At 47.9% G+C, this 25,341-nt stretch overlaps 2 protein-coding genes across 3 annotated transcripts in view; one reads left to right on the top strand and one right to left on the bottom strand.

Annotated features, from left to right (window-relative positions):
* The window catches only part of Lpo (lactoperoxidase), a 42,956-nt gene extending 28,139 nt beyond the window's left edge, over positions 1–14,817 (bottom strand). The window contains exon 1 of the mRNA XM_060387013.1: positions 12,747–14,817. Within this exon, the coding sequence (XP_060242996.1) occupies positions 12,747–12,759 (13 nt within the window). The 5' untranslated portion in view covers positions 12,760–14,817. The remainder of the gene's footprint in view (positions 1–12,746) is intronic.
* A 59-nt stretch (positions 14,818–14,876) lies between these two features.
* Mks1 (MKS transition zone complex subunit 1) lies at positions 14,877–25,258 on the top strand. Of its 2 annotated transcripts, XM_060387017.1 has the most exons (18): positions 14,880–15,145; positions 15,546–15,655; positions 16,824–16,894; positions 17,263–17,418; positions 18,346–18,443; positions 18,627–18,755; positions 18,972–19,076; positions 19,646–19,763; positions 20,375–20,431; positions 21,260–21,302; positions 21,559–21,624; positions 22,251–22,321; positions 22,623–22,692; positions 22,790–22,897; positions 23,469–23,602; positions 24,041–24,123; positions 24,207–24,304; positions 24,399–25,258. In XM_060387017.1, exons 1-18 carry the CDS (start codon positions 14,964–14,966, stop codon positions 24,485–24,487), a joined length of 1,788 nt encoding a protein of 595 aa, XP_060243000.1. In that variant the 5' UTR covers positions 14,880–14,963; the 3' UTR covers positions 24,488–25,258. The 2 variants fall into 2 exon arrangements, with proteins under 2 accessions (XP_060243001.1, XP_060243000.1); XM_060387018.1 differs by lacking the exons at positions 23,469–23,602; positions 24,041–24,123; positions 24,399–25,258 and having other exon boundaries at positions 14,877–15,145.
* Positions 25,259–25,341: the final 83 nt, after the last annotated feature.

The raw sequence follows: 25,341 nt of genomic DNA, 5'->3' as shown, positions 1-25,341 counted from the left end.
ATGATGATGAGTGGGGATGAAAACGAGGAATTGCCTGTGGTTCTGGGGTTAGGTTATTAAAAGTCTACAGGGCTGGGGAGATGGCTTGGTTGGTAAAGTGCTTGCCATGAGTCCTGGGCTCAGTCCCAGAGTCCACCTAAAAGCTGGTTGCAACAGCACGTGCCTGGTACCTGTGATCTGGGGCGGCTGAGGCAGAGGGATCCTTGGAGCTCAGAGGCTAGCCAGTCTAGTTGGCCTGATGCGCTCCAAGTTCAGGGGGGAGATCCTGTCTTAAAAATAAATAAATAAATAAAGTGAAATAAAGCAGAGAGTGAATGAGAAAGCTCTCCAAACATTGGACCTGTCCATCCACATATACACAAACACTCTAAATCAGTGGTTCTCAACCTGTGGGGTGCGGCCTCTTTGGATGACCCTTTTGAATGACCCTTTCACAAGGGTCACCTCTCAGATAGCCTCCATATCAGATATCTACATTACAACTTATAACAGTAGCAAAATTCAGTTTTGTTTTGTTTGAGATAAGGTCTCTCTGTGCGGCCTTGGCAGTCCTGGAGCTCACTCTGTAGACCAGGCTGGCCCCAAACTCATGGAGATCACCCTGCCTCTGCCTCTCAAGTGCTGAGATTAAAGGCCTCCACCTGGCACAACGAAAATAATTTTATGGTTGTGGGCCACCACATGAATAACGTATTAAAGGATCATAGCGTCAGGAAGGTTGGGAAACACCGCTCTAAACTCTAATATAAGGCATCTGGAAATTCTCTTTTCATGGCTCCCCCCGGAGCAAGAGACTGTCTCTTTCAAGCTCGATTTAAATAATTCCTGCTTGGGAGCTATGTTCAGTATGTCATACCACCCCAGATTTTCTTGCCATTGTGTGTGTGTGTGTGTGTGTGTGTGTGTGTGTGTGTGTCTGTGTCCAGAGGAGGACATTAGGCTCCCTGCTCTATCACTCTCATTGATATTAGCCTAATACAGGGTCTCTCACTGAACTCTAGAGTTAAGCTGACAGCTAGCAAGCCCCTGGAACACCTCTTGTCTCTGCCCGTTTCCCTCCACCCTCTGTGCTTCAGTTATGGGCACATATGGTTGTGCTCAGCTTTTCACATGAACTTAATGATTTTTACCTGCTGAGCCGTGTCCCAAGCCTTTGTTTAATTTCAGCTATTTATTTTATTTTATGTATGAGTGTATCTGTGTGTGCCTGCACCCGAGTGTGCACATGCCCGTTGAAGCCACGTGCGTCAAAGCTGTCTTCCTCCAGAATTCTCCACCTTGTTTTTCGAGATGGTCTCTCACTCATTGATTGGCTTGAATAGCCATTCAAGCCAGCAAGCCCCAGAGAGCAGCCTGTCTCTGCCCCTATCCAGTGCCAGGGTTACACATGTGTACCGTCATACCTGGCTTTTTTTTTGGCGGGGGGAGGGTAAGTGCTGGGAATCCAAATTCATGTCTTTATGCTTGAATATCAAGCACCTTATCTACCAAACCATCTCCCCATTCCCGTCTTAACAAAATTATATCGGATGGATCTTAACATATCATTAATAAAGTTATTTGGAGAATATGGTATAAATCCTGGTGGAAAATACTCAATTCTTTGGAAACAATGCGATTGGAGTCAGATAACAAGATGTTTGGATGTTCCCTGCTGCTGGGAACCAAGTCTTCCCAGCTTTTTCCCATGGCATGCGTGTCAGAGTCTTCAGAAATGAAACTTGGAGCTTGAAATACATTTAAGCCTGGAGTTCAGTGGCTCTCAAAGGCTGTGTCCAGGTTATTTGAAGGGGTGCTCAAAACGCAGGCATCCAGGAACTGCTTCTAATAGGTTGAGTTCAAATTGCTGGCTTTGGGGTTGAGAACTTTGATTCCTCATAGTTATCTGAGGAGGTCTAACCTACAGACACGCTTGAAAACTTCCAACCCAGCTGAACTTTCTGCCACTGTGGGATTCCCGACTATATCCGTGTTCCTCGGGGTGTGGTCCCAGGCCCTGCAGCAATGGACTGTCCTGGGAGCTACTTTTAGATCGGAATCTCAGACCTACTGAACCAGGAGCTGTGTCTTGACAATATCCTCAGATGGTATCTGAGCACGCTGAATGTGATTGATGACCAAGCACCTAGGCACTGCTTGAACACTTCCTGAGGTGGAGAGCTCATTGCTTTACTGGCAACTTGCTTCATTGCTGGGAAGCTCTAATTATCAGATCCACCCTTCCCGGGTAAGAGTTGGAGGGGACAGTACCAGAGCCAGAAAGGTCAGGTGGGAATGTGCTGTCCCCTAAGCAAGACTTAATGGTAGCCTACATTCCTTCCTTCCTCCCTTCCTCTTTCTTCTGTCCCCCACCCTTCCTCTCCCTTCCTTTTTTTTCTAGACAGGGCCCCACTACACAGCCCAGGCTGGCCTGGAATGTGCATTCTTCATGCCTCCACCTCTCGAGGGTTAGGGTTACAGTGGTGTAGTATCATGCCCAGCTTGAGCTTTTCCTTACAGTGACTTCACTCAGGAACTCAGTCCTTAGACAAAAATGAGAAGACTGTGTAATTGCTGGCTAAGATAGACAGAGTCACACGGTCCCACTTCATCCTTTCTTTTAAAATGCAGACAGAACCTCTCTTCATACAGACGTAATTGACCCTTTATTTTTGCACAGGCATGGGCCAGTGTGGAGCTGAAGTATGTCTCTTTCTGGTAGTGTCTCAGCTTCCTCCCAATGAAGAGCCTGCATGGCATATGGTTCCCAGGTCCAGGACACATCACTTTAATGCCCTGTTATCGATGTAGGTCCGTATTTCAGCAGCACTGACACCTACTTAAAATTCAGGATCTCTTTCTGAGACAATGGGCGGTTACTTCAAGGGCGGAAGGGGGAGGATCGATTAAGCCCAGGAGTTCAAAACTAGCCTGGGCAGCCTAAAGAGACCTCATCTCAGAAAAAAAAAAAAAAAAAAAAATCCGTTTCTATCCTAGACGTATTGAATTAGAGTCCACATTTGAACAAGAGCTTCAGGTTTTGTTTTTTTTGTTTTTGTTTTTGTTTTTGTTTTTAACATTAACCACAAGAAGCTGACAAGCCACCTAACTCACAATCTCTTAAACAGGATTTACAGCCTTTTAGCCTAAAATTGAGCCTTATCACTTTACTTCAGCCAAATCTATAAAATATAAGGTTTTTAAGATTTATTTGTTTATTATTTTATGCACATGAATGTTTGCCTGCATGTATGTATGTATGTATGTATGTATGTATACCATGCACTTGCCTGGTGCTCTTGGAGGCCAGAAGAGGGCATCAGGTTCTCTGGAACTGGAGCTACGAGTGGTTGTGAGCCACCATGCAAAAGTTTTTAACTCAAGCTCCCAATTACAATTACTTCAATTTCCTACTTCCTGATCTTACATTTCTTAGCATGCATTTCTTAGCTATGTCCAAGTTATCAAAACAAACCCCCCCCCCTTTTATTTCCATCTGAGACAGGGTCTCACTATGTAACCCTGGCTGTCCTGGACCTCACTATGTAAACCAGGCTGGTATTGAACTCGCACAGACCTACCTGCCTCTGCCTTCCAAGTGCTGGGATTAAGTGCGTGTGCCGACATGCCTGGCTAAAGTAGCCTTTCTTAAATTAGCTTAATAGAGAAGATTTTCAAGTTTTGATACGGAACACACTGGAGATGATCATACTTTTCGTTCCAGGATTTTGTTGCTACTGTTATAAAGAGTTTCCTAGTTATAATAAAGTATGCACAATATAAAATATATCACCATAACCATTTTAAGGACATAGTTCAGTAGTACACGCTGTGTCCGGATTACTGCACAATCGATAGTTGTTCCCTAGTTCTGAACATCAGAAATTTTAAGACAATAAAACTCATAGAGGTTCATAGATCACACTTCAGAGTTGACCTCTACAGACGGTTCCGGGTTCCTGCATGCTGCAGTGCTTCTGGCTTTGCCTTCTCCAAGCCTCAAGCTTCAATCCCGCACTTCCTTTGGAAGCGAGAAGGTAGATGTTGGAGTTCAGAAAAAAGTAAAGAATCTCTCAAAAAAAAAAAAAAAAAAATTCCAGCAAACTTTTTCTCACACCTCACTGGCTAAACTTGATAATGTACCTGTTTTTTAGCTGACAGAGAAATTTTAAGGGCACTCATACCATGACTTCAGAAAGACTTCATGTTGGCTTCAATCTGGGTGAGGACAACACTGGGGCCAGAAGGTTAGGTGGGTACTTGTCATTTAAGCAAGAACTAATGACCCCGGAGAAAACAAGGAGTTCTGGAGAGGAAGAGCTGTAAAGGATTCCGGAGACATTTCCACAATAGAGATAATAATTCCTTTTTTTTTTTCTGGAAGAAGAAGGAAGAAAGAAGAAGAAGAAGAAGAAGAAGAAGAAGAAGAAGAAGAAGAAGAAGAAGAAGAAGAAGAAGAGGAAGAAGAAGAAGAGGAAGAAGAAAAAGAAGTTTTTTCCCCTCTACTCTTCCTCAAGAGAACAATTACAGCTTTGTGCCCTAAACAATTGGATTTACCCTGCCTCCTAGGAGAGTCATGCGATTGCTCATTAATCTGTGGTTATTGTTTAAAGAAGCAAATGAAACCAATCAGCCAATAATAGCAAACACTAGGGAACTCTGCTAAAGGGCAGGGGTGGGGGGTGAGAGGAGACTTGCAGGTTCCCTGAGTCTGGGGAAACAGAGCTATTACTGTTTACCTTGGAGACCCAGGACCAAGGGAGAGGGCATTCCAGCTCCCATGCAGCAGGCCTAAAAGGAATGGTGCCTCTGTCAGTGTGACATATGTTTACCTGGAACTGGGGTCTAAGATCCTTGTTCTCTGGGGGCCCCAGGAGAAGGACAGAGCAGAGAGCAGCCATTCTGCCTGATTACCATAGGTGGGGGGCCCCTATCCAGAGCCATAAGGTCTCTACCTGGGAAATGACAGGGTCCTTGTAATGGATGGCATAGGCTCTTATTAGCTTCAAGGCTTAAGCCAGGTTTACCTGAACACTAGGTACAGAAAGAATTCACATACAGTTATAAAGCCGTTGAGAATTAAGCCTGCTACTCCTCTACGCAGCCTTCTCCCTCACCCTCATCTTCAGCTGGCTTATTGCTTAAATTATGTCATCTCCATGAATGCTTTACACTTTCCCTTTTCAAACTTCTCAGACTTTTCCTTCTACAATCTTTATCCATTCTTGCTTTGTTGACTGAAAGGATCAGTATCTGCTCGTGACTCCCAAGACCAAGTTCTCAGCACAAAGGAGATTTATTTGTCTCTGAGGGACAAGGGGCAGGGAATAAGAGACAAAGACAGGAGGTAGAGGACAAGGGAGGAGGGGAGCAAAGGGTAGAGGGAGAGGGCATTTGTCCTTGAATGAGACAAAGGACCCCCCTCAGGAAAGAGAGGAGACAGACAGCCCATAGGAAAATGGCAGTTTATAAAGGTAAAAGGGGAAACCCTGTGTTAGGATGAGGTATTTAATTTTAGTTAGGCATGTTAATTAGGTGAGCCAAAGGTTGTTTTTAATTGCTGGACTTCAATACTTTGATAGCTGCACCTTGGTGGTCAGCCTCAGGAGGAGGAAGTAGTCAAATAAGGGAATAGACCTCCGTGGCTAGCTTTGGGAATGTGATCTAATGGTTTTCAGCAAGGCAGAGGGGATGGCAAGAAGGACGAGGCCTGACAGAGCCGTGTTTGCCCAAGCATGGCTAGGGCCCTTCCGTGACCCTTACGGAACCGCCCACCACGTGCTGTGGAATGCTTTATCTCTTCAGTTGTGAGAGCAAATGGTGTAAATCCCAGGCAAAAGGAGAGTCTCTAGGTGACTACGGAGCCCAGGCCCATCAATCAATAATTACGAGCTGAATGAACTAATGAACAAGTCGTGGGGCAAACTCCGAACCACCGCATTTAACGATCGCAGACAGGATTACCGAGAATCGTCACACAAAACAATTTACCCCACCACCCACACTGGACTCCGATAGCTCGCCTCGAATGATTCTTTTGAGGCAACAGTTGAAGCACAGACACACACCAAAATGTTGCTTGTACAGCGATGTAGACTTTCCAAAGATCACTGATGGTTTGGTAAAAGTCCATGGACCTGAAGGCTTCTCAAGTTGGAAGAAACAAGCCAAGGAGGAAGCTACCAGATTTTGATGAAGAGATTGATTTTTATAATTTCCGGGGGGGGGGTGAAGGTCAGGGAAGTCTGGGTGTGTCTGAAAAATAATAATAAAATAGCGACTTTTGGAAGGGGAGGAGACGCAGGAATCGTCAGGGATCTGTTATTTAGAACACCCGATGCCCCAGGTGTTGACACGTTTGTGGAAGCCTGGCCTGACCCGTTGGGGACACACTGCAGGGTAAATGGGACTGTTCAAGTTAAAAGCAATCAACGCCTGGCAGTCTTCTTAGTATGTGCCTTGGGAAAGGGTGTTTGCGACCTGCCTGAGCCATACACGCAGACTGCGTCTCAGACTGAGATCCTGGGCCCTGCCAACCCGCCGTCTCCATGCTGACTCTAGAAACCCTGGTGATAGTCGTGTGGCCTCACGTGTGCTGTTGACCACACTGTTTGAAAAGGGTGAAGGCGCCCACTCTCTTGGATCCTGAGTAAACTGGCCTGATTAATTAGTTGCTCTTGGGTAGCTGTGACCAAAATACCCGGGAGAAACGTTCTCCTCCTGGTTTCAGAGTTCTCCACCAGTTGTAGTGTGTAGGGTATGACAGAACACCCCACATGATGGCGTCAAATAAGTAGACAGAGCAGCAACAGGAAGGTGCCAGGGCACGCTCTGTACCCCAAGGATACATCCCCAGCGGCCTCCTTCCTCCAACCAGGCCCCACCTCCCAATACCCTGTTCAGAATTTGAATCTACTGATGGATTAAACCATTCATTAGGTGAGAGTCTGTGACGAGGACAGACCTCGCTCTACTAATCCGGGGAATTGCCCAACCCAGTCAAGCTGAACAATCAAATTGAGATTAATCTTTTTTTTTAAGATTTATTTATTTATTATTTATAGTGTTCTGCCTGTACACCAGAAGAGGGACCAGATCTCACTATAGATGGTTGTGAGCCACCATGTGGGTGCTGGGAATTGAACTCAGGACCTCTAGGAAGAACAGCCAGTGCTCTTAGCCTCTGAGCCGCCTCTCCAGCCCTTGAGATTAATCTTTAGCCATGGGTCTGAGTGTGTCCCATCCGCTGTTTCCCGGAGCCACTTCCCCCAGAATGTACTGTAGCAGGGCTGTTGCTGTCTCTGCAGATCTACCTTTCCAATCCCTGCCCGGCCGATTGCTAACTGCACACACCTGCATTCAGCCACGCACACCCGTAGCCAGGTCAAGCTTGCTCTCCCTTGATGGCAGCCACCTGGCCAAGGTGTCCAAGAGGCTCCATCCTGCTGCTTCTGTGAAATCAGCCAACTATCCAAGGAGTCCTGACTTCTCTCTGACGGAGAATGGATCCAGACCCCTCAAGGCCTGGGCACTAAAGTGTGCTGGTGCTAAGACTGCTTCTGGGTCTTCTCAGAGGACAGAGCCAGGAAAGTACACACGTGCCAGATTCTGCACTCAATATGCATAGCTATTGCCCAATTTAACCATACTGTGCTCTGGGCCTGTCTTTAGACATACTTTAGTAAATGCCACGAGTTTTTCTTCCTAACTCCAACTTTAAGCTGCTGAGAGAAAAAAAAAAAATGTATTAACTATAGAGTTCAATGTTGGCAGGCAATTTGTTTTGTGTTTAGTCTGCAGCTTTCTGTCAAAACACTGTTTTCAACATTCCTCGCTTGGTTTCTGTTTTCCTCGCTCCTTTTTGGTGTGGCTATGATTCATTTGTAGCATGCACCCATCTGTCATAATTTGCATTCTACGGTAAGTACCTCTCAATGGCTGAGAATGGCCAAAATTGTACATGCAGTAGAATCCACTCCCTGGGGTGGGACCCTGAGGAGTCTGAAAATTCAATTATGATTCGGATTTCTTTAGATGACAACAAATGCAATGATTTGTTTCCCATTACTACAGATCCCTATAAAACAGTCCTCTTATCCCTCAAATCCCCTTGCTCTGTCCCTTTATGTCTCCGTGACCAAACCCGTTCTCCCCCACTGACCCGCTTCCCATCTCTATATTCCTTTGCCAAAATGTCATATAAAAGACACTGTGCAGCATGGAGTCTTTGGTGCCTTTTAGAAAATTGGTATCGTGATATTTAGACCACCCATGCAGTTCTGTGCATTGACTCTTTATTATGGGTTAGTGTTCCTTCCACAGAGGTAAAAACAATTTCTTTAAGCGTTTACACATCGATGGACATGACAGCTGGTTCTATGCACATTTACAGACCTTGTCACTTCTCTAGGGAAAGTGTGAGTGTGGTGCTAGTTCATATGCTATGTAAATGTTTTACTTTATGCGAATCCACCAGGGGCTGGAGAGGTAGTTCTGTGGGTAAGGACATGAACTGCTCTAGAGGACTGGGGATCGGATCCAAAGGCTCGTGGCTCAGGCTGGGGCGGAAGACAGTGGAGGCCACAGGCCCAGCTCAGGCAGGGTGGAGAGCAAGCATGTGGTGGAGAGACAGGAGAGAGAAAGAGAAGCAGAGTGGTTTGTGCACTATGAAGAGGGGTGAAACTGTGAGGATTTGCGGAATAATTGCACTTTTAGTTATAAATCTGTAACCTAAGACACCTAAGCAAGTCGCTTCTATGTAACAGGACTTTAAATTGCAAATCTGTTCCGTGTGATTTCAAGTGAGAAATGGGTACTCCGGGATGTAGTAATTAGTATGAGCTTTAATCTCAACACTTGGGAGGCTGAGGTGGGCACAGCTCTGTTAAGTTGGAGGTCAGCCAGGTCTACAGGGCGAGCTCCAGGCCAGCCTGGCCAGCTACACACTGAGACACTGTCTGAAAAAAAGAAAGCAAACTATGTTCATGTGTGAGCACTAAAGTATTAGATTTTCATGTTTAAATTATTGTTGAGTGTGACTCCTGGGAAAGCTTTCCATTTATAACTGAGATGGGACCTGAGTTTAAAGTGGCTGAGAAATTCTTCTCATGGTTTTATGAGAACACCTGCAAAGTGGTGAGTCTTCTGAGTCCAGAGATAGAAGCAGGACTGACCTGCTGATCTGCTAGCCGCCGCTCAGATACTCAGATTCAGGGTAAACCTTTGACAGAGGATTTCCTAGGATGATATCACAAATGGCAGTCCTTGTGTACATGGGCAGGAGCCAAGGATGTGAACTTTCACATCAGCCAAAACATCCGTGTCTCCGTCACATTCTCTCTAGTTGAATCTGGTTTCCCCTCAGCTGCCAGCGATTCTTCCTGCTGTCCTTAACAGGTGGTCTCCTTCAGAGACTTAACATCTGTAATTTTAAGAGACGCAGACAGAGGTCCTCCGTAAGGGCGAGAGCGTCCTCCGACAAAGCCCCACTGCTTCCCTTGGGGCCTCACAAGCATTAAGCTTCCCTTAACGCTTCACAGAGTCCACTGCTTTTGTGAGCACGCTGACGCCTTGGCATCCTGCTTTCCACACTCCGAAGTTTAGAGCTAAAGTGCCTGAAGGCCCCGTGTTCTCCACCCAGTTTTCTTTCTGTGGTGTGTATCTGTTAGGCCAGGACTGGGATTCCCCTTTTCTCTTCTTTCCCACTCCTCTGAGTCTGCAGGACCCCTGTGTATGTATGCCCTTCCCTGTTGCAGACACCTATAGTGACACAGTGCAGCCACCTTCCACCCCAGCACCCTGCATCTCCATTCTACCACGTCCAGATCTACTCTCACTGTCTTTTTAATACTTAACTTCCCGATGACTAGTGATGCTTAGCATCTTTTGTGAGCTTGTGGCCGTCTCTGTGTCTTTGTTGAGTGTGTTGCTCCACTGCTTTCTGGCCCTCCGTTTCTGAGGATCTCTTGAGCACAAGGACTCAAGCCTCTCTTGCTGCTGTCCGGATTCTCTCTTTCTCTGTCTTTTTTTATATGCCCCACACACATATTTCTTTGGGGAGGCAATGTACTTCAGCTGTTCCTCATTAGATTGTTGTAACTTTGTTACAAATCCTGCCCTCTGGGAGTACCAAGGTGAGTCCAGGGAACCCCACCGGCATTCTGCGGCTCAGTGAGTCCCTTTTTCTGCTCTCCAAAATTATGTTCTCTGGAGTCAGGTAAGCTACAAAGTAACAACTGCTGAAGGGGACCAGAGACTTTCCTGCTGCCTGCTGGGGTGGTGCGTATCTTTAATTCCAGTACTTGGGAGGCAGAGGCGGTGAATCTCTGTGAGCTCAGGGCCAGCCTGGTCTACAAAGAGAGTTACAGGACAGCCAGGGTTACACAGAGAAACCCTGCCTCAGAACCAACAAGCCCTCTTCTGGCATGCAGGTGTACGTGAAGACAGAGCGTTCATACACAAACTAAATAAATAAAATATTTAAAACAACAACAACAACACGAAAACAAGCCACAAGCAAAAACAGTTTACTGAGGTACAATTGACGTACATTAAACTGCAGTGTCTAAAATGAGCACAGATTGTACTAATACGTATGAGCATGTGTGCTCATTAGTGAAACCCAGCACCAAAGTCAAGATAACAAACAAATAAATGTCACTCAAAGTGTCCTGAGTGCTTTATAATTTCTTCCTCGTGCACCTCATACCCCCAGCTAACCCCAGGCAAACGCACTAATCTGTTTGCTTGCTTTCTTTCTTTTTCTTCCAAAGTTACTCATTTATTTTTGAGATTACAGAGCAAAAGTGCCAAACTTCTGTCTACCATCATGTGTAACCAACCCTTCCACTTCCCTCTCAAACCAGAATGGCTCAGAGTTGACATTCACTGTGTTTCTCCTAAAATGACGGGTTGCTTGGAGAAGTTTTAGTTTAAGAAACAAAATAACCCCCACACATTCTCTTTTCTTTCTTTCTTTCTTTCTTTCTTTCTTTCTTTCTTTCTTTCTTTCTTTCATGGAGGTCACAGGGCATCAGCAGCAGGCCTGAAAAAGCATGAAGCTGTTCAGACCTTCTGGACTGCACAAGACTGATTCCTGACCATCTTGCATTGAATGGCACAACTCAGTGAAAGCAATTCACAGAGCACACGTGAGGCATATACGCATCAAAGATGCTTGCCCTGGCGATGACAGCAGTGGCCTCGCCTGTGTCTAAATGGCAACCTTCTTAATGGCCTTTTCCTTGGGCAAACATCGGGTGTATTTTATGCAGTGATTCAGCTGCAAGTGGCCCTTTGACTCGACCACTGTACCTTTAATGGTTTGGCTTGGTTTTGTCGTTTTATTTTGGAAGGCAAGACTAGAACTTTTTTAAAAAACAACCTTGTTGGTGTTTGGGATTCTGTCTGTTGTCTGAGACAGGGCCTCAGCTCAGCTGGCTGTGAACTGTACAGCCCAGATGACCTTGAACTCCTGAGCCTTCGGCCTCTGCTCCTCAAGTCCTGGGGTTACAGATTTGTGCTACCACAGCTGGTTGCGTGTGGCTGGAGAGCAAACCCATAGAGTCACATGTGCTAGGGCTAGGTAAGCACTCTGCACAGTGAGCTACATCCCCACAGCACTAGGTGCTTTAAATCATCTCTAGATCTCTACTAATACCCAATGTCGAGTAAACGCTATGGAAATCATTGTAGGGAATTATGACAAGAAAAAAAGTCTACCCATGTGCAGCACAGGTAATAACTCTTTCTTCCCTTAACAGTTTCAGTCTGTAAATGGTTAGATCTATAGATGGAAAAACCCACAGATACAAGGGACCGATTGGATAGACTGTTTACAGTGTTTTCCCAATACATAAGTAACATTTAAAAGGTTAATGGCCAAGAAAAAAAAAAGCTAATGTCCAGAATACATAAAATCCAGGCTGTTCTTAATATCAGAGTACAATACCAGACTCTGCTAAAAACTCTGAGCTCTTTTCAAAAAATGTCCCAATCAAAACCCTAGAGGAGAACCTTTGACAGGACCTCAGATTTAAAGGCTGGGTTTACCCAGGCAGTGGTGGCTCACACTTTACTCTCAGCACTCAGGAGGCAGAAGCAGGAGGATCTCTGAGCCTACAGAGCGAGTTCCAGGACAGCCAGGGCTACACAGAGAAACCCTATCTCAAAAAAGCAAAAGGTAAATAAATAAATAAACAGCCAGATTTATAAGACTCAGTGGGTAAGGAGAAATTTAAAAAATAGTTTATTTGTACAAAAAAGTTAATTATGTTTACTTGTACAAACAGCCCTAACCCTCCACATAAATTTGCATACAATTACTTCTGTTTGATTTTGGTGTAAGTTTGATTTGATTATAAAACTAAATTATGGATGGCGGCTTCATTCTTATTATTTATTGCTCATGTAACATAGTAGTTGTCTATTAAAAGAAAGTTATTAAATGCTATCTTTTTTTCCAAAGCCTCCTCCACTTCCTCCTCCTCCTCCTCTTCTTTTGTTTTCGAGCCATGGCTGTCCTGAACTCTCCTTGTAGACCAGGCTGGCTCGAACTCACAGAGATCCACCTGCCTCTGCCTCCCTAAGTGCTGGGATGAAAGGCATGCTCCACCATGTCCTGCCTTTTTGCTTTTCTTAGTGCATTGCTTCTTCAGAGTTGTGTCTGCATTTGTGTTGCAGGACACATGGGGTAACAAGATGCTGAATCCTGAGATGCTGAATCCCAGGATGCTAAATCATGGGCAGTTTGGTCCTGGGCAACTTACCTCCTTTGTTCATGGGCTTTCTGGCAACATGTTGATGGACATCATCTTCTTTTGAAAGATTGAAAGCTTTCAGATTTTGCAAGATCTTTGGGGCCCTATCCACTGAGGCACTGTAGTATCCAGGAACTTCCTTCTCTCTTTCCCCCCACAACAACCACGACAAGAAAACTCAGATTGGTGTCCACAATGTATCTGTGAACAGACTTGCTCTTCTGCTCTCCAGTTCTCCTTGGTCCATGGTAAGAACACCCCTTCCTTATTCAACAGCAGGCGCGCTCTGCATGGGTCAAGACCTTCATGGGAACACCTCGTTTTTCATTCCCATGACTCTTTTGGACCACATAAGCCTTCTGCTCTTCACCCAGAGCACCAGCAGCTACTTCTGTGGCCGTGCACTCCTCACAGAACATGCATTCATTGTCCACTCCAGTGTGTTTCTCACAGCTAGTAGCTGGAAAGGAGACATTCAGCATAATCTTGATACAGCCAATGGCAAAGGAGGTTCCATGAAAAAATAAAAAAAAAGTCATCATTATTGGTGATGATGTATGTAGGCACACATGCCCCAAAGGGTGGAGGTCAAAGGGCAGCTCTGTGAGGAAGTCAGCTTTCCTGTTCCAAGGAGCAAACTCAGGTCATCATGCTTAGCAGCAAAGGCCTTCATCCACTGAGCCTTTTCTACAGCCCTTTGTTGACTGTGTTCTTCTTGTGTGTTTTTCTTTTGTTTTGTTTGAATAAGGTCTGAAACCTGGAATTCTTCCATTTATGTCTCCAGTGCTGGGAATTCAAGCACAAACCACCACTCCTGGCTCTTCTCATCTTTAAGAAGAAAAATGAGAGTGACTTTCTTTTTAACGAGTCAGTCTCCGTGGTTTCGTCTATTGAAATCATCACTTCATTGGAAATTGTGTGTTCTTAGGGAGGTGAGCAGGAGACGGAAAGTCAGTGGAAGGTCTGAGGCCTCAAAAGACAGACCAGGTTGGAATCTGGCTAAAATGGTAAACACTTTAGCACTCGTTAATAAGCCTCGTACTTAACTCCTGGCCCTAGATAACTTCATCTCTTAAGTAGGAATAAAACGCCTCTTAGAAGTGTTTTTATGATGGTTACAGTCAATACAATCCAACTGGATTTAATCCTTAAAAAGTAGGTGCTGTTTGTGGGGAGTTCTCAACATACTCGACGAGCAGCTACAGTGTCTAGGACTTCCATGCCCTATAATCAGACGGCTATGAAATTCCTCCGTCCCAGAAACAATTACTTATTCAGCAGGAGTAGCAGCTGTCAAAGATCTGATGTTGATATTGCCAAACTGCCGGAATTAAATTTATACCATCTTTCCTTTGATATTCCAGTGAACCATGACTTCTGAATGTAACAGGTGGTTTTTCAGGAGCTGATGTGGAATCTAAACTGGCTGATAATCCAGAACCAACATGCCCAGGGGAAGAGCCAGTTCATAAAGACACCCTTTCCGTCCTTAACTGCTGGCTTCCTTGTTTTTACTGCTGGCTTCCTTGTTTTTTCTTTCTCTGGCTCAGTGCATACCAACAAAAAGGCTTCACAGGTTTGTTTTTTTTTTTCTTCCAATAACATGTTTTCTTGTCTTTGTATGTCCTTCCAGTCATATCCACCAACTGTTTAGGCCAGAGTTTTTCTCTCTCCCTCTTTCTTCTCTCTCTTCTCTTTCTTCTTTCTCCTTTCTCTTTCTCCTCTCCCTCTGTCTCCACCTCCATCCAATAAATCTCTTTCCTATCAGATCTGTTGTATGTGGCATTTTAAAATATATCCTAACAGTCTGACCCTCTGGAACTGGAGTTACAGACAGATGAACGGCCATGTGGGCAGCTGGGAACTGAAACCAGTTCCTCCGAAACAGCAGTCACTAACCTCTTAACCACTAAGCCATTTCTTCAGCTCCCTAGACCAAATGTTTCCAAATGTTTAGTGGAAGGTAGTGTTGAATTAGAAGGCAAGGTCTCAGGTCGCCTGGTTCTGGCCGCCATCACCGTTTTTTGCACCTAAATAAAGTAGCTGAAGGCAGTTCCCTCGTTTGTGCAACGCGTCGACTCTCCCCTTGGGTGTGGGTGAGCTTTATTCACGTAAGAACGAGCCAGGATGCAGACCTCATGTGACAGCACCCTAGAGCTCTGAGGGGTCGCCCTGCCAGGTTGGGGACCGGCTCCTGCGGGCACGGAGAGATGCGGGCACGGAGAGATGCGTGCGCAGAGCCTGCAGCGCCTGGGAAGCCAGCGTCTCCGTTGCCAGGGGAACAGGGCGCCGCGCTTTCCGGCGCGGTCGCGGCGCGAAGCAGCTGTCATGGCGGAAGCGGTCTGGAGCACTGACACGGGCGAGGCTGTGTATCGCTCCCGGGACCCCGTGCGCAACCTGCGCCTCCGGTAGTCACACCACCCCAGCTCCGGAGTCCCCTACCTTTATGCTCCAAGGTCCCCCCCTAACTTTATTCCACCCTAAGCTCTGGGATGCTCGGAGGTCCCCGCTTCCGCTTGCAATCCCAACTACTTCCTCTGCCGTCTCCGCGCCTCTCGCTATCAGGATCTTTTCCCCCTGAAAGCTTTCCAGGCTCACCTTCCAGACTCAGCCCTGCCAAGTCCCTTCAAGTTCCTGTCTTTCTAACCCCTCAGGCCCTTGTGTCCCTCACCCACCTCCTCCCCACGCTCTGCTTGCAGCCTCCTCGGCATCTCCGCGCCTCTGATTTCTTTCCCCCATCCTTGCTGTGTTTATCTCCTTGTTGTGGGTCTTTGACACGGGCATTTGGGCCTTCTCTTTTCTGGACAGAGTTCATCTGCAAAGAATCACATCAAGCAACTTCCTTCATTACCAGCCTGCTGCCCAGATGGGAAAGGACCTCATAGACTTGGCCACTTTTAGGCCTCCTCAAGCGGCTAGTGGGTGTTTGTGGTGATAATGGTGCATTCCCCTTGAGAACTGAGGAAAGGGTCCGGGGCAGTAGAGGTACAGAGGAGGAAAGGAAGCTCAGACAGCTTGAGCTTGTTGTCCAGTGTCACACAGCTGGAGAATGTGGGGGCATTTGGACCTGGGCAACTTTTATTTACTTATTTAGTTTAGCATTTTTACTTACCTCTGTGTGTGTGCATGCCCAGGCCACAGTGCAGTAGTGAAACTCCGAAATCAACCTTTGGGAGTCAGTTATCTGTTTTAATCCCATGAGTCCTGGGGCTTGAGACATCTTGCCCAAATTGTGACGTTGGTGGGGTGAGGGGTGGGAATGGGATATCTAAGAGAAATATGTTCCAAATGTATGCACTTAAAACAATTTTAGAACAGGAGTTTGCATAAAGTGTGATTTCTCTTGTCTTTGAAAGCCAAAAGAAAGGACAAGATACTTATGTTGGGCCAATAATTCTTCATGCTTTTGTTATTTCGCTTTTTATTCAGAAATATTCTCAGGCAAAAAGGGTGGGTCACAAAGTATGTGTCTGGAGAAAGACATACAGAGCTAGGGGTGTGTTAAATATAGTTTCTTAAAAAGCCATTTATTTGCCTTCACTGCCCCCTCCTGATGCTTTTTCTCCTGAGTTAGTGTTAGTGGATGATCGTGTCGGTGGCTTCAGGGATATGAAAGAAAAACACAGGGTCCTTAGCTAGCAAATGCAGACAACATTGAGGAAGGGCCGGCCCTCCAGCCTCTAACTAAATTTCAGCTCCTACTACTGGATTGGATACTGTATCTCCTGAAAGGCCAGCCTGCCTTTTTATTCAAATTAGAATAATGATTAAGATGCCTCGGGTCCTGATCTTGCTGCTAGTGTTTACCAAAGTTCGTCTGCCACTTCCATTCCTTGTCTAGACCAGTCCTTCATGAATCACGAACCCCAGTGGGTTTGCCATCAGGCCTGGTGGCGTTCACCTGGAACGTCAGCGTTTTTCTGGCTGAAGCAGGAGGAGCTGGAATTTGAGGCCAGAGTGGGTTGCAGAGTGAGCCACCGTCCCAAACAATAGCGGAAATAATAAAACCAGAATAGGGACACCGGTTATAATCGGCCACAGAGGAAGAAGTATTGTCAGGCCTGACTCATTCTGTTGTGTTTGGAGGTGGGCACCGCCCTGATGAAGAAGAGGAGGAAGAGGTCGTGATTGGGTGGCAGGAGAAGCTCTTCAGCCAGGTGAGCCAGCATTAACTTGTCCTCCACCCACCCAGCTCCCACCTGGCTGGTGACTCACATGTCAAACTGATTTCCAGAAAGGGCTGTGGTAGATTATACTTTCCCCCGTTGTGTTTATTTGGCTATTGTAATGTAACGGCTGCCGCTGCTCAGTGAGGCAATCCCCGTCTCTGAGCTCCGTGGCGTCTCTAGCAGCACGTTTGGGATAGATCTGGTATCCTCAGATCCCCTGCCCTTCGTTAGTTAAACAAAGTGATGGTTGGTCATGAGAACATGCCAGCTAGCTCTGGAAGTGATTTGGTTCAATAGCTGTAGGAATCAAAGGTTGAGGAGGTCCCAGCCGGTCTGTTTCTTTGTGGTGACCTCAGTTTGAAGTTGACCTGTACCAGAACGAATCCGCGTGTCAGAGTCCATTGGACCATCAGTACCGCCAAGAGGTCCTGAAGCTAGAGAATTCCGGTGGCAGGAAAAACCGGCGAATCTTCACCTACACCGACTCAGACAGATACACCGACTTGGAAGAGGTATTGTTCCTCCTGAAGTACCTTCGTTTTCTTCCTTGTCTCCCCTGGCTTTCTAGACTCACTGGCCCTGTGTGGTGAGCAAGTAACCCAGTAAAGGGAGACACAGGGTGGTTCTCGAAGCTGCTGGGAGCTGCCGACAGCCAGGCGGAGTGGGCAGAGTGTGGCTATTACGTTCTGCCTGTGGGGCCTGATAGTGTATGAACTGACCAGATAAAATTGAGACAGCGAGAGTTTGTAGGTGAGAAGAGGAATTCGTTTAGGCCATGGGGATGTCTGTGTCCTTGTCTGCATTCATGTGCCCTTGTGGGCATGTCTTACATTCTCCCTCGTTACATGTCTTCTCAGAAAGACAGTAAATTCCTTGAAGGTAGAACCATATTTTCTGATTTTTTTTTTTTTTATCCACGATCCACGATCTGATATTTTTTTTATCCATGAGTGCAGCGGAGAGCAGGTGGTAGTGGGTGTCTTTTGAAAGACTGGACTGCTTTCTTCAGGAGAGCTGTGAGCGGGCGGCGTATAAATTTTAGACTGTTTGGGGAAAGCAACTAAAAATACAGTTGGTGCTAGCTTACCCAAGTGAGAACCTCCTCAAAAACCCTAGTATACCATTTGGCATTCTTGACCACCTAGCATCCATATTTACCAGGCAAACTTACCCAACTTTTTGTTGGCATGTGTTCAGAGAATCCTGGTGTTACTATTAGCACAAACAACTCCAGACTCTTGAGGAAAACCAAGACATGGTTAGCGTCTTCCTTGGATTGTGCCATCTCTGCCCCTCCCCCAGCACAGGCAACCATGAGGTTCTGTCTGTTGGATTTGCACTCTGGTGGAGGGGGTCAAAAGGAAGGCTTTCATCCAGACGTTTCTCCCTATGTAGCCCTGACCACACGGCATTCATTCTCTACTGTTCTCTTTTCCCAGTACTGTCAGAAAATAACCACTGCAGCCAGCGAGGTGCCATCATTTTTGGTTGAGCGGATGGCCAATGTCAGGCGGCGCCGCCAGGACAGACGAGGGATGTGAGTGCAAGCAGGCATCAGGGGGTCTGTGTGGTCTCTCGTGCTAACTTAACGTTCCCAGAACTTCTACTAACGCTTCCCGTCCAGTTGGAGACCCAGTGGGGAGGGGGGTTCCCTTACGTTCTTTCTCGGACTCTGTGTGGGGTGTCGGGGAAGTGACCCTCTCCTGTGGTCCCTACCCAGGGAGGGCAGCAAACTCAAGTCTCGTATCATCACGTGGGAGCCCTCAGAAGACTTCGTCAGGAACAGCCACGCTATTAACACTCCTCTTCAGACAATGTACATCATGGCAGACCTGGGGCCCTATGGAAAGTGAGTGACACTCTGCCCTGCCAGCTCTCATCCTCCAGCCACTGGGCAGCAGCCTCCTTTCCAGCCGTCTGGGGCTTTTTTTTTTTTTCTTTACTCAGAAGAAAAGTGTGTTACCAAGGTTCTCACCGTTCCTCTATCCTGTCCCTAAAGTGGTTGATGACCTCTCTTTCTTTCCCTGGCGACCCTGAACCTTGATGTTGACCTCCTGCTTCCTAGGCTCGGCTACAAGACATATGAGCATGTCCTCTGTGTTCTGAAGGTGGACAGCAATGGCGTGATCACTGTAAAGCCTGACTTCACTGGCCTCAAAGGGCCCTACAGGTGGGAATGGGAAAGTGACAGAGACTTCCCCCCTTGCCCTGCTTGCCTCTAGCTGAGCAGATTCCCAGAAGGCCTTGGCTTTGCTCCTAAGCTTTGGATTCCCGGGCACTGGTTTGTATATGTTCTAGGTCAAAGGGCTTTAGGAAACAGCCCAGAAAATGTACAACAAAAGGAATCACATAGCTGTGTGGTTAGGTGAGAAGGATCCGTGCCTTGCAGAGTACAGGGACTGGCTAGGGCAGGGGAGGTGGACTCTGCCAGGCCAGAGCCAACCTTCCTTATCTTTGTCTGAGAGGACACCACTGAGTTAGCAACCAAACACACCCCCAACCTGACCCTCTTTCAGGTGAGAGAACTGAGTGTCAGGGTTTCCGATGTCTTTGAGGTAGACATGGGCCCAGATCCTGTGGGTTTAGTCCGGTGCCCTTTCTGCTTTGCCACGATTTCCCCGTCTTGGTCCTCTTTATGATGTCTCCTCCAGTGAGCTATGTCACCAGTGTAGTTGGGTCCGGGGGCAGCCACACCTCTGACCAACAGAAATGATCCTCTTTGTGGCTTTGACCTCCCAGAATCGAGACCGAGGGAGAGAAGCAGGAACACACTTCTGCTTGGAAATACACGATTGACAACGTGTCCTCCCTTGCACAACCGGAGGAGGAAGAGCGGGAGCAGCGCGTGTTCAAGGATGTAAGCACCAATGTATTTCCCATCCGGGAGGAAGGAGGCCATGTGCCGGGAGCTGAGACTGCCTATGTAGCTTCTGAAGAAGAGGGCATCCACCACCATCAGAAGACAGCTGATAACTGGCCGCTCTGAGCACACCAGGGCGTAGTAACTGGCCACTTCCCTGAATCGTGATTGTGCTCTGTACCAGGCATATTACAGGCATTTCACCCTGTGAGATGAGCATCATAGCCACTTGAACCCTACGTTAAGGACCCAAGAAATAGAGCTTGTGAACTTTAGGGCCAGATTCATTCCCAGATAGGCCAAATCCCGAGCCTCTGTGTATCACTTTATTTTAGTTGTTTATTGGCAGGGATATGTGTGTGTTAAGGCTGTAGCACGCTAGTTCAGACTAGCCAGGAACTCCCTATGCAGCCCAGGCTGGCCCTGAGTTGACAGCAATCCTCCTGTCTCAGCAATCAATGCTGGGACTGCAGGCACAAACCACCAACCATCTCCTTAAAATGTCACTCTCCAACATGCCTGTCCTGCTCTGACTTTCCCCCATTCAGAACTAAACCCCAGTCTGCCTTGGGCTACATTTTGAGGATTGGTTTTCTTTGTTTCCTCAGCTTTATGGCCGCCACAAGGAGTACCTCAGCAGCCTCGTGGGCACAGACTTTGAGATGGTGGGTAGCTCTGCTTCCTGCCGAGCTGTGAGCTGTTAGGCAGAGTGTCTGACTGTAAAGGAGCTCGTCTGCCTCTCTTAAAGAGTCCAAGATGCACCCCAGGACCCAGGAGGTTGATGTAGATCCTTGCACGCATAGACTGGGGTCTGAAAGGGCAGTGAGAAGAATATGTTAGGCATTTTGACTTACTGTTCTCCATGTTTAGGTGGATGGGGGGGGGGAGTTATCAGGGTTAATGCATTCATATATTGATTTATAATTAATTTCAAAAACAATATCAGGATCAAAACTGGCTTCCTCATCATTCATGTAGTTGTTGTTCCAAAGCACCCTCAGCAGGGAAGGAGATGTCATTTCTGATGATCAAATGTTTTGGGTCTTAGAAAATAAAACCAAAGCAGTTGAGGTCAGTTACTCGAGGGTCCTTTCTGTGTCTTCACCACCGGTGGTTCATTTTCTAACTCTGCAAACAAGGATAGGACCACTACTCACTGGCCTCTCTCTGTCTCTGGAAACCTAACTTGTATTGCTTTTACATTGCATAGGCAGCAGATTCTCTTGTAAACAAGTTAGGACAGATAACACAAATGATTAAAAAAGAAAACTTGGCTGCCTCAAGAATTCTAGTGTTTGCTACCCTCCCTGCCAGCTGAGTGCTGTGCTGTTGATCTCTGAGTCTTGGAAACAGGAGAGAGAACTGTTTTGTAGAGAGAAACTGGCCGAGGCTGGCTATGCAGTGGAAGATCTTCTGTAGATTTGGAGACAGGCGTTGGGCCATGACGTTGATTCCCTCTAGACCTAACACCTTCCCGTTTCTCTCCACTGCAGACCGACCCAGGCGTCCTCCGGCTCTTTGTAAATGGAGAGGTAGGTAAGTGTCTTGTCTTGGAGCTGGGCAAGAGTCTGACGGAGCTGTGTGTGAGCAAGCTACTCACCGTGGCTTAGTTTGGGCTGAACGTGGTTGTTGGGGAAACCGGGTGATGAGTCTAGAAAAGCCTCCAGAAAGGAAACAGGCTGCTGGGCGCTCAGAATGCTTGCTGCTGAGCTTGTGGGCCTTTCAAGGCCAGACTGAGTGGTAAGAGGAAGGAGCGAGCAAGCTAAACTTGTACTCGGTTTTCTCTCTTCAGTTTCAGCCCAAGGCTTCGAGTACGACAACCTCTACATCCACTTCTTTGTGGAGCTGCCACCAACTAGTAAGGAATTTTCTTGCATTTCTTCTTTCACAGCTATTCCGACAGACCTAGAGGCGTCCTGGCCACTCCCACTGAAACTGTTCAAGGTCACGGGTCACCTCCGCATTGCCACTTCCAACGGTGGCTCCGTCCTCCCACCACACTGACCCCTCTGCAGCCCCTGACACAGCACACTTTTCTTCATGAGGCATTTCTCTTGGCTGGTGGCGCCATAGCCCCTCCTCCTCCTCCTCCTCCTCCTCACTCAGGGCTCCCTGGCTCTTCGGTGGATTCTTCCTCTCTCTTCCTGTCCCCATCTGAAGCTAAGCCTGAGCTGTATTGCTCTCCACCTCTAGACTCACTAGGCAATTGCATCCATCCAGTTAGCTTACGTCCCGTCTATGCCTGTTGTCCTGCCCATAGGCACACTGTTAGCTCCAGGAGGGACAATCTCCTCACTAACATATCCTCAGAACATATCAGCATACAGCAGACCCAGTAAATGATAGATGAATGACACGTTGAGTGAATGAGTGACTGAGTGAGTGAATGAATGCATGAATGGATGGCTAGAACTTCGTCCTTTTTTCAGTGACTTCCTGCCCTCTCTAGTGGAGCTTAGTGTGTCTGGTCTTTGGCTTTTTCAGACTGGTCAAGCCCGTCATTCCTGCAACTCTCAGGAGTAACCCAGACCTGTGCCACCAAATCCCTGGGAATGGTATGGAGGATGAGAGGGTATTTGAAAGCTGGCATTTGAAGCTTCGTCAGGCCCAACCACCTGTGTGCTCTGTGGAGGGGTCCTGGGTGGGGCTGCCTGGGCTGGGGGCACTCCTAATGTCTTAGAGAATGACAGCAGCTCAGATCCGGCTCTCCCCTTGCCCGTTGGCTTCCTACCAGGCTGACAGTTTTTCTTTCCACTGTGTGAAGGTGACCTTGGCATTGGACACAAAGAGAACCAATTCCAAGCGAGGCTTTGTCCACCCTGTGACCCTGAGTTGAAAATGACACTCTTCTTTTAGGACAAGGTGGCCTATTTCTCCTATCCGTTCACATTCGAAGCCTTCTTTCTCCATGAGGATGAATCGGCCGGTGAGTGGCCGTGGCCCTCGGCCTCACTAGTCCTCAGGCAGGGCCCTCTCTTAGCAGAGGTCTCTGTGACCTGAGTGCCACCCCACTTACCTTCCAGACGCCCTCCCGGAGTGGCCCGTGCTCTACTGTAAGGTCCTCTCACTGGACTTCTGGCAGAGGTATCGTGTGGAAGGCTACGGGGCTGTGGTGCTGCCTGCCACCCCAGGTGACCTCCTGTCCCTGCCCTTCCCAGTGTCCTTGGTCCTTGCAACAAGGCTAGTACTTCCAAAAGACTCGGACGCTCCTGATGGGACGTAGAGATGGTTAGGAACGGGAGGGAGGGCTGGGCTCCAACCTGAAAGCTTGCTGGCGGCTTTGAGGAATCCCTCCCCTCCTATGAGAGACGCTGTGAAGCTGCAATCCAGCAGCTGCCCTCCAGGTGGACCACAGCCCTGACCGAGAAGCTGAACCGTCAGTGAGCTCTTGGCCTTAGGGCTCTGAATGAGTTGACGATCCCTCTTAAGTCAGAGTGCAGGCCTGTGGCTGTGTGCCAGACACTGCACTAAGCCTCTTCTAACGCCCCAGCCCCCCTGCGAGGCAGTGTTGTGCTTGCTTCTGCGTTTCACTAGGTCAGAGGAGGAGGAGACACACAGTGATCCCTGGAACTGAGATGAGAATTTCTGTCCCACTGTCTTCTGGTCAGGCACTGTCATCCCCCATGCTAACCTCTGCCAACCCAGGTCATTGCTGGGACGTCAGGGATGGAACCTGACCCCTTGGCCCTCTTCCTTGCGCAGGATCACACACTCTGACCATCTCCACGTGGAGGCCCATGGAGCTGGGCCTCGTGGCAGAGCTAAGGAGGTTCTTCATCGGTGGTTCCCTGGAGCTGGAGGACCCCTCCTACGTGAGGATACCAGGAACCTTCAAGGTGACTTGTCTCTGGGGAGACTTCAGGTTGAGTGTTTATAATTCCTGTTTGAGGCCCTTCTCCTCATTGCTCATTGAGCTCATGTTATAGAGCCCCTTCCTTCCTATGGCTTATCCTGCCCATATTTTACAGGCCCAACTATCTGTACGAGGAGGTCCTTGGGAAGTAGTTTAGGGATCTCTTCATCCCCTTTCCATTCTGTCCTCGGTAATTGGAATAAACAAGAAGCATATAAGCCTGCTCATCCTCAAATGAGGGTGGAATGTTCCCCGAGTTACAAGAGGGGAGCCTGGCATCACCCTTGTGGTGCTGGGGTCTGAATGGCAAAATGAAAATTCCTCAGTAATCCTACACTTCCCAAGAACAGGAATACGAACAGCAGCGACGGCCCTGGTCTAGAGTCTGCACAAACTGATTGTGTCTCTGCTGCCTGCGCAGGGGGAGCGCCTGAGCCGCTTTGGCTTCCACACTGAGACCACAGGCACAGTCACCTTCCGTTTCCACTGCCTCCAGCAGTCCAGGTGAGTGGCCCCCGGCCCTGCCCCGAGCGCCCTGTCCCGGGGGCTGGCAAGCAGCCTCCACCATGTGTGGTGCTTCCCTGCAGGGCGTTCATGGAATCGAGCTCCCTCCGGAAGCAGATGCGGAGCGTGCTGGACCGCCTGGAAGGGTTCAGCCAGCAGAGTTCCACGCACAGTGTGCTAGGTGGGCTCCCCGTTCCCCGACGTGGACACCCCGGGCCACTTCCCTGCCCACACCACGGCAGCTGACTCCGAGGCCATGTTTCCCTCCCTTACAGAGGCCTTCCGTCGAGCCCGGCGCCGCATGCAGGAGGCCCGGGAGAGCCTCCCCCAGGACCTTGTGAGCCCCTCAGGAACGCTGGCCTAGCCCTCTGCGTCCCTGGCCTGTGGAGCAGGAGGACAAGGTGAAAGATGCCTGCACCCAGCACTCTCTCACCTCGCCTTGCTTATTAGAGACCACATTGGTCTACCAAACTGGACCGTCTAGAAATTTCCAGCTGGCTCCTCTGCAAAGCCTTCGGCAGGACCTTCTTTCTTCCATGTGGAAGGAAAGCCAGAGACTCTGAGATCCCATGTGACCCCCTCTTCATGTTTTGGCTATCAAACACGGGCATCATAACAAGGCTATGTAGTCTAAAACTCATTTGGGGTGAAGCCAGCCTTAGCCTGTCCTCCACAGTGTCTTTTCTGGTTTGTCACGGAGGCTCAGCAGCAGAGAGCTGTAGAAAACTCCAAAATGGAGTTTGGCATCCAGGAGTAGTGGCGTACACCTTTAAGCCCAGTACTCAAGAGGCAGAGGCAGATCTCTATGAGCTCGAGGCCAGCCTTGTCTACAGAGTTCCAGGACAACCAGAGCTACGTAGGGAGACTCTATCTCAAAAAACAAAAGCAAAACAAAACAACAAAGGAGTTTGTCATCTTCCAAGGAGGAAACTACATGCGAGAGCTCAGTCTCTCCCTTCTTCCTAGAAAAGGGGAGGGTAAGAGGCCTCAACTTCCTGGGAAGTCTCTGTCCCCCTACAGTAGGGCTGGCTGAGTTTAGGACATGGCCTGAGGTAGTTCCCAGCCCCTCCTGCTAGCTGGGTGGGGTCTTGCATTTGTTTCTTTGTTTTTCATATAAAAAGTATTTATATTGACTGAGCTTCTGTGAACCGTCATTCTTTCTACTGTGGAGGCCCAAACTCTGCCTTTCTCTTTCTCAGTGTCCCTCAATTAAAACTC

The sequence above is a fragment of the Meriones unguiculatus genome, chromosome 7 (assembly GCF_030254825.1).
Source record: "Meriones unguiculatus strain TT.TT164.6M chromosome 7, Bangor_MerUng_6.1, whole genome shotgun sequence".
Lineage (NCBI taxonomy): Eukaryota > Metazoa > Chordata > Mammalia > Rodentia > Muridae > Meriones > Meriones unguiculatus.
Note: the sequence above shows the minus strand (reverse complement) of the source record. Positions and strands in the feature narration are given on the sequence as shown.

Excerpts from the sequence above, each read along its gene's own strand:
- Mks1 (XM_060387017.1), top strand. The coding sequence starts at position 14,964 with ATGCGTGCGCAGAGCCTGCAGCGCCTGGGAAGCCAGCGTCTCCGTTGC. Across the intron at positions 16,895-17,262 it reads AGGAGAAGCTCTTCAGCCAG|TTTGAAGTTGACCTGTACCA; the intron begins GTGAGCCAGCAT and ends TGGTGACCTCAG. Across the intron at positions 24,305-24,398 it reads TTCCACGCACAGTGTGCTAG|AGGCCTTCCGTCGAGCCCGG; the intron begins GTGGGCTCCCCG and ends CCTCCCTTACAG.